Raw genomic sequence first — 8482 nt, forward strand, 5'->3', positions numbered from 1 at the left:
TGCTTTGGCGCTAGAGACCTGGGGAAATACTCCTTAAAACAAGCACACCAACAAAATAAATTGTTATGGGATTTTAGTAATATGTAGTCACTTACTGTGGTAGTCATTTAACGTATACGTTATCCATAAACTGCGTTAAACTATGGAATTTACAACTGTGAGCAGCCTTTCAGTGCGTCAACAGTTATTGGTCATCACGATGCGTTTCATTGCGCTGTCCTTTGCTAACCAGCACGAAAGGTAGGGTCGATACAGATTTGGCATATTTAAAAAACAGTTTTTCATTTGGCCATTGTAATTGAATGATTTTGAGAGTCCGTTAGAGCAGTACTGACGTGAGTAGTACTAACGTCCCAGAAATCTTAGTCCGACTGGATTCGCAATTTAAATCAAACTAAGTGAAATAAACGTCATTTTTTAGGTTGTAATCGTGTTATGTCTGGCTTAACAATGGTTTTCCATTCAAATCTTTTGGCTCATATTTAAGTTCAATTCTGCTCGCGAGCCCAGCTGATTCAACTTAATTGACTAGTTAGTAAAGAGCAAAGGCCTGTGTATAGACCTGAGTATGCACATTTTTACACTTGTCCAAAACAAGTGCAAAATATACACACAAAAAAATGTAAACTGGTACTATCCTACTGATTCAACTATTCCTTGAATTGTTCAAATAACATCTTAATAACTTTTTTGTCTCTCTTCTTTTTCTAAGCGCTGTGAGGACCGAGTCTGGAGGTATCAGGGGTCTGTCTGGACCAGGGGTTTGTAGCTTTGGGGGATCCATGGCATGTTGTTTGGGGTGGAGGAATGTTAACGGACTCTGTCAGCGTAAGTCACCTGGAAAGCTTAACAATGATCCAGTTCTATTGAATCTGTTCGCAACAAAAGCAATACCTAGCAGAAGAGTCCATAGGCCACCTCACAGAGGAAGTTCAGAATGGTCTTTGCACTTGGGCAGTAAACAAGTCTAGAGACAATTAATAAAGTTATTGACTTTTACTTATGAAGCAAAAGTATTCTAAACCCTCTTATTTGTAAGTTATTGTTAAATTATTTCCCCATTCATGTCTGTTTTTCTGTGAATCTATCTGCCTGAACAGCGGTGTGTGGAAAGCCATGTGTGAAGGGAGAGTGTGTGGGTCCAGACAAGTGCTGCTGTATAGCTGGTTACATGGGGCAGCAATGTGAAGAAGGTAAACCATCCTCTACTTTTCACCCCTCATAACCTGCCATTAGAGTAAAAATAATGTCTGTAAATGTGTGTGTGGATGTATGGATGTGTGTGTGTGTGTAATGTTTACCTGTGTGTGTGTGTGTGTAATGTTTGCCTGTGTGTGTGTGTGTGTGTGTGTGTGTGTGCGTTCTGTAGATGTGAACGAGTGTGGCATGGCTGTGCGGCCGTGCTCCCAGCGCTGCATGAACCTCCCAGGGAGCTACCGCTGCTACTGTGACCCCGGCTACACCCTCAACACAGACGGACACACCTGCACCCGTAGGTACACACCTACCTGCTCGCCCAAAAGGGACACGCGGTTGACAAACCTGTACAGTGTTCACAGTGGTATCAAGAAAGGCGCCTTTAAATAAAATGTATTATTATTATTATATATTCTACATGTTCCACATCTATATTCCCGCTTCGTGGAACACGGAGCCAAGTCCTCCGTAAACGTATCCGACGTTTGCATCCATCGCAGAATGGAACATACCAGAATGTTCAGACGTATGGTGGCATGTGTTCCCTGGGGGTGTTCCAATGGTCTGTGTCTCTCCTCAGCTTCAAGCCAGATTCTCCATGTGTGTGTGTGTTACAGGAGAGCTGGAGTGTGTCTCTGGTCGTTGTCAGTTTGGTTGCCAGATAGAAACAGGGGGAGAAGTGCACTGTCTGTGTCCCCCCGGCCTCCACCTGGCCAAGGACAACAGGACATGTGAAGGTAGGCTTCATCGGTAACCCCTACCCTCGCCCCGCCATCGCTATGGCCAGTTTTTACGGCAACAGACTGTTATTCTGTTCTGTTATCTATCATTAAAGTCTTATTGTGTTAGCAGCCCATGAAGCGGATGCTATGGTCAGAGGTTGCCAGATTGGTGTTTATCCTTCAATTAGAGAACAGGTGGAAGAGGAAAGACAGGTTCCAATGCGTTGCTTATAGGACATGCTGTGTCCCAACCACACAACCACACACACACACACTGCACCGAGGCCAGCAACGCCATCCCACTAAGTTTAGCCTTCTGACGATAAACCATAGAACCATTAGCCCCTCTGCTAAGAAAACAGCCCCACCCCGCCTCAGTCTCTCCTATATACTCTCTTTAGCACCCAGCTAACCAGCAGCACTCACTTACTTAAAGTCCCCCCTTGGCCGTAAAGAGCTAGACGCCTCCAGCTGTTTTAACGATGCCAGTCAGTCCTCACAGGTCCCCCCCCCCCCCCTCTCTTTTTGGTGGTAGTTATAGCCTCATTCTCACATAGTGTGGGAACGACCAAGTCCACTGGGACTCAGTAAAATCACCACTGTTATTAAGACCTAGCTACCTAAGGTGCTATTAGCACCACAGGAGTCCCACTGTACTCAGGGGTGTGTGGGGGTAGCACGCTACAACAAAAACAGACAATTGGGTGAGCACAGTTAAGTATGACTTATTTTTGTGCTGCAGACCTACAGGTTTTGCCATTCTCAAGTGTATACTCAGTCATAGTTAAGCTTAGTATAGGTTTTACATAACTCTGGTGTCCTGGTTTAGGTTAACAAGAACAATTAACTAATGAACCACTTTTGACAATGGGAGAGGGCTGCTTTGAGGCCGATATGGTGCAAACTCACCACGCAAAGTTCAGTTGTTCAGTTGAACAGCGGTGTTCATTTCAAAGCTGCTGTACAAAGAGCTTAGAACAGGGACAAGCTAGTCATTTGTCTCTCTCTTTCTGTCCTTTTGATGTGACGGTAATGATTGTTTTGAGCTGGGGAAAAATGACCCTCTGTCTTGTCGGCGATCTCCCTACATGTTTCCATGCGTTCCTTTAAAAGTCTCAGGGATGACTGTGTGTGTGTGTGTGCTTGTGTGTTTAGTGTTCCATGTCCAATATAGGCGCACGGTGAGGGGGATATTGTCGATCACACACTTCCCTGGACATTGTTTCACCTCCTTGTGTATTCTACACAAGTGTTTTTCTAAGATGTTGAGAGTGTGCGCTGGTGTTGTTGTGTTCATCTTTCAGACGTGAATGAGTGTTTGGAGTTCTCTGACGTATGCCCACCTCGGCGAACCTGTAAGAACACCTTCGGCAGTTTTGCGTGTGTGTGCAGGGATGGCTTCGTGTTGGGGATGCTCCACAACTCTGTGCAGTGCCGAGGTATGTGTGTGTGTGTGTTTGACCTACTTAAACACATGAATATTGTTCCTCCCTCTGCCAGCATCTCTAAGCAGCCTGGCCACATGTTTCTCGTTTAAAAAAGATGCAGATGTAGTGGTGGTGGTGCTGAGCATGTGTGTGCGTGGGGGGTGGGGGGGGGGTTACAGCTGTGAGGAGAGATACTTTTTTTCAGCCAAAACCACAGCCCTCTGCTCTGTTTTGTGTCAGACCTGTCAGTGACTGGCTGGATCAACGCACACCCTCATATGTTTCTCTCGTGTGTATTAACCGTCCAAGAGACGCAGCATCTGAATGAGTCCTCTGGCAGCCAGGGAACCCTGTTGACTCCATCAACCAAAGTTTTTGTTTGGGCTCATCTCATAGAGGACTGGGCCTCAAACCTAGATGTGTTCACATTTAAATGTGATATTCTCCTCTCACCTGTTCTTTCTTCGCTCCTGTCTAGACCACAACGAGTGTGTGAGCGGTAGTCACCGGTGCAGCCGGAACGCCCGGTGCGTCAACACAGACGGCTCGTACATCTGCCAGTGTGCGGAGGAGTATGCAGGCAATGGGCTCACCTGCTGGCACACTCTGTCAAAGTCTACCATGTACTTCAAATACAAGCTCTCCAAAAGAACAAAATCCACACAACCTTTGGGGTGAGGATGACTCTGATAACACCAATTCCAAAGCAACAGTTAGTGTCCATTTTGGGTTGAGAGGATAAATGTGCCGATGTTTGTAAATGTGAGGGATCAGGACTTCAAAGGAAAATTCAGGAGGCATTGGGAAAATTTTTTTTTTAATTCTCACTTGTTCTGGCAATATAATGTAGGCATAGTAATGTTAAGAATTCGCCATACAACTGGAAAGTGGGGTCACTAAGCCTGTCATTGGTCCCCCTCAACAACCAGTCAACAAGGGTGTAGATATATGGTACCATTAGCAGTCATGTTGTTTAATGTATGTCGAGCCACTCATTTCACACTGTATGACCGACCACACTCGAGTTTGTCTTTCCGTGTGTTTCTGGTCAAAAAGTCACAGCGTACAATTTGACTTGTTCAGGTTCCCAGATAATAACTCTGTCACACAATTTTCACTGTTTTGACATTTCCAGCTAACGATGTATCTCGAATAATATTTTATCTATGTTTTTATGTTCTTTGCTATAATTTGTTCTGGGGGTCAAAGCCAAAGAAAACCAATTTAGATGTTGTGCACCAGTTTATTCCTTAAAAAATAAATATTTTTATCAATATTTGTTAATAGAAGGCTGACCTCTGGTGGAAAGATAAGGAGAAATATAGTTATTTTAAGCGTCATGTGTGAGATGTAATCAAGAATCTTTTTTACAGTCACTATTTCACAAGAATGGAAAAGTGGATTTGTTTCCAAGAGAAACCTTTGATTCCAAATTGCAGACATTAGTCTGCATTTCAGGTGATCTTTCATTTATGTCAATAAAGAGATTTGTTGGTTGTAAATTGGCATTTTTCACGCTCATGTAAGTGTGTGTGTATGTGTGTAGTTTGTCACAGTGGTTATGAAAGGACAGTTTTGTTACCCTGTCCTGTACTTTCAGCCTTTACCCTCCTACTCTGCTCTGCCAGGATGTTTGGCTAAAACCAGATATTCTCAGACGCTGGACATCACACATGAGACAGCTGACCACACAGCAAGAGAGCACAGACGGGTCAGACCAAACAAACCAACAAGGGGAAAACACAACATAGCTTTTTTCCATCAGCATTGCTGCAGTTTGCAAGGTTAGCAGTTTAAGCACGTGCTAACCAAGATTAGTACGACACAGGACGAAATTGCACCCCTAATCTGATTTTGTCCGTTTGGAGGTTCTAGAATACAAAACATTCGATTATTTGGATGTGATCCTAGATAATACAGGAGGAAACTTTATAGAACCCAAAGCATGCAAGAGTTAATAAAGTCAGATGTCGTTTTTCTATTTCATTCCTTTGGATTCTGCAGTGACTGCAAATGTTGGCATGGGGCGCTAAGTGCTACGCGAGGGCCCTAGTGTTGGGATGGCTGTGGCTCTGGGCCTAGGATGAAGGTGTGTGTGTGTGTGTGTGTGTGTGTGTGTGTGTGTGTGTATGCAGTGGGAACAGGCAGCTGCCACTGACTCCATTCATCTCAACAGCAGGTGTCACATCGGGGCCTCTGCATTTCCCTCACAAGTGTGCGTGCACCCACGCGCGCATACACACACATAAACCAACACACACACATTCACAGACATACATACACACACCTTGGGGGTGTGTGGGGGGACCTGGAACTACTTACAGAGAACAAAAGGGTAAATCAGGAAAAAATGCAGCCTCTTCGAATAACTTTAACCACAATGCGGAGAAAAAATCCCCGACCTCATTCCCAGAAACGCAAGGAAAAACCTGGTTTCTCTCTTTCAAAGCAGTCGAAAGTGTCTTACAAAAGCACAAATAGAAAACATTTTCGTTAAAAGGCTCCAGGCCCCCTTTATAAAAAAAGGACCTCACACCAAGAAATGTATAATGGCTACCAGAAAATGGTTTATTTACCAAAAAAATAATGCGATTTCAAGCCAAAGCGCAAGGCTACAAATGAAGGACAACAAGAGATGGGTAGGGCAAAGGGTTGGGGTGGAGAGAGAAAGAGGAGAATCATTTGGCTGGGAATAGGTTTCTTTCTGCTTGCGCTTATTATTTCCTGGTATTCTGCATATATGACACAATAAGGAATCTCATAGTGGAGTAGCCAAGGAAACCGGACCTATTTGCAGGACTACCCTCTGAGCTATAAGAAAAGAAAACAATAAATATGTAAATACAATTTGTCCTTTTGTGATGACAACAACTTGTTGTTTTTCTCTCTTTATCTCAGAGGGAGGACTCAAACGACCCTTGTGGCTTTCATTATAAAACAATATTAACATTTTCCGAGCAAGTGAGCGATGACGCTGACAAGTGCATAGAGCCAACGACAATATGCAGGGCGATGGTAGTAAGGAGTCCTGCCACCCACATCGCTGAAAGAGCACGCTTTCAGACACGGCCGCTGAACTGTAAAACCACACAAATCCCTGTCTTACCCACACTGTCCTATTGGCTTTAGACTGAAATAAGCCAGTCATTCTCTCTCCTTCTCTCTTTCCTTTTCTCTCTCTCTCTCTCTCTCTCTCTCTTGTCTTACACATACACTGTCACACGCACATAGTTTTGGTGAATGAATAAGGGAAATAAATTAGTAAATACAGTCCAATCCCAAGAGTTCAACAAAAATTCTAACTCTTGATAGAAAGCTGCCTCAACTCCTCATTTCATCTGCTTTTCATTTACAGTACCCCGCCCTAGTTTGTGGTAAAGCAGGCGTGATACTCTGTGCTTACACAGCCTACCACCATAACATGGCACCTGTCACGTTGTCCCCTATTTGAGTTGAAGTTTGAGTTGTCAGTAATGGCAATGTCCTTTAACCATGACTTTGTAATCATGCCTGTGTTCTACAATGTCGGCCTTAAAAACGTGTGTATTAATCTCTTTGTGATCCCTAGAGAAGGGAACCATGTGCACACACTCAATCTCCCCCCTCTTTTGGCATTCCTCTGTGTTGAAACTCTCATTCATATTAATATAATCCTGATGGATGTTCTGCTATGTGGTAGGTAGTCTTGATGTCTGATGTGGAAACCCTCCGACTTCAAACATCTTAATAAGTTCACTGTCTCTCGCCCTCCAACCCCAACCCCACACACACATATACATTCACTCTCTAAGGACCTGCTGACCTTTACCAATGACCCTAATTCATCGTTCTCATCCATGTGACGACTTTGAACTCTGTTTGCACAGTGGAAGTCGTGCCCTTTCTTCTTCCCCTCTTTCTTCCCCTGCTTCGTTTCCACAATGTGAAGCCATCAGAACCACCCAAATCATGCCATGAAAGAAGGTTCCTGACCTGACCGGAATACAGTGTGCCTAAATCGTTCCTAATATGCGAGCCTAGCGGCCCCTGTTGAAGGGATTATCCTTGAACAGAGAAGGAAAGATTTCCAGCTAATCTATATCGGAATGCCCACTGGAGAGAGGGCTAAGGGAAGTGGCTGGGACGAGAGGTTGCTCTTGGACGCCAACGCGGCTCTTTACTCCTTTGTATGGCAATTAGGCCATCGTCGAAGGAGGGCAGGAACCTATTTCTGACCTGGAACAACCCGAATTTGCCTGGAAATTACAGAAGGGAAGGCTATGGCATTGGGTAATTTTGTGGCAGCAGCTTAAGCAGGTCTCACAAGCGAAAGAAGAAGAAAAAAAACCCTGTGAGCTGGCAACCAGGAACAACATCAGGGTTGTTTAATGAACACCTGATCTCTCTCCGTCAGTTGGTGGCCCGGACGTTTTTCCTCCTGTGTTTACGTCTTCTATTTCCTGACTCTTGGAGATGATATGCAACTATGTTTTAATTAGGACAAGATCACCTAGTATTATGACTTGATTGGTGTTTACCTGGCTGGCAGGCTGGGTCCACCGCGGACCCCCTGCGTTATTTTTTCCATGCTGTCCTGCACTCAATAGCAGTACATGGGAGGGTGGAAGGGTTAGAAGGGAGGGGAAAGGGTGTGTGTGGCAGGGTGGGAGGGTAGGGGGGGGGCAGATAGCGGATCCACTGTGAAGGAATCAGTTGCATGCAGATGGAATCAACGAGGGGGGCAAAAGCTGTAAATTTAGTTCACAAAAGGCTGGTCAATAACTCAGTTCAAATGGAAAGCGAGGCTGCTGTTGCAAGGGTTTGCCAGTGGAGGGCCGTGTGGGGATGGAGGGGAGTGTGGGATGGAGTGTGAGTGTGTGAGTGTGTGTGTGTGTGTGGGGGGTTAGCATTAACGGGGAAAGAGTTTGTGTATGTGTGGGGGGGGGGGGGGGGGGATGGTCTGGCAGCGACGGAGATGGGTGCAACTTTAATTAGTGCTGTATTGGAAGCAGGAACAGAGGGTGCGTTGTGGAGCAGTATGCAACAGCTGCAACAGCCACGTACGGTTCTCTGGCAAGACTCTACTTCTCTCCATCCCTCCCTCCTTCTCTCCATCCATCCATCCACCCGTCCCCTCCTCTCCTTCGGTCCCATGCC

The 8482-nt window shown here is 45.1% G+C and overlaps 1 protein-coding gene across 1 annotated transcript; it reads left to right on the forward strand.

The window, feature by feature from the left end:
* Positions 1-4689, forward strand: LOC124484632 (nephronectin). The gene is made up of 7 exons (XM_047045624.1): positions 1-240; positions 713-828; positions 1101-1193; positions 1370-1492; positions 1815-1934; positions 3224-3358; positions 3825-4689. The coding sequence occupies exons 1-7, from the start codon at positions 143-145 to the stop codon at positions 4022-4024; spliced, it is 885 nt and encodes a 294-aa protein (XP_046901580.1). The 5' UTR covers positions 1-142; the 3' UTR covers positions 4025-4689.
* Positions 4690-8482: the final 3793 nt, after the last annotated feature.

The sequence above is a fragment of the Hypomesus transpacificus genome, chromosome 22, assembly GCF_021917145.1.
Source record: "Hypomesus transpacificus isolate Combined female chromosome 22, fHypTra1, whole genome shotgun sequence".
In the NCBI taxonomy this organism is placed as follows: domain Eukaryota; kingdom Metazoa; phylum Chordata; class Actinopteri; order Osmeriformes; family Osmeridae; genus Hypomesus; species Hypomesus transpacificus.

Bases quoted from the DNA above. Each gene is read 5' to 3' on its own strand.
- LOC124484632 (XM_047045624.1), top strand. From the start codon at position 143: ATGGAATTTACAACTGTGAGCAGCCTTTCAGTGCGTCAACAGTTATTG. The intron at 829-1,100 runs GTAAGTCACCTG...CTGCCTGAACAG, and splicing joins TGTTAACGGACTCTGTCAGC to CGGTGTGTGGAAAGCCATGT. The intron at 1,194-1,369 runs GTAAACCATCCT...TGCGTTCTGTAG, and splicing joins GGGGCAGCAATGTGAAGAAG to ATGTGAACGAGTGTGGCATG.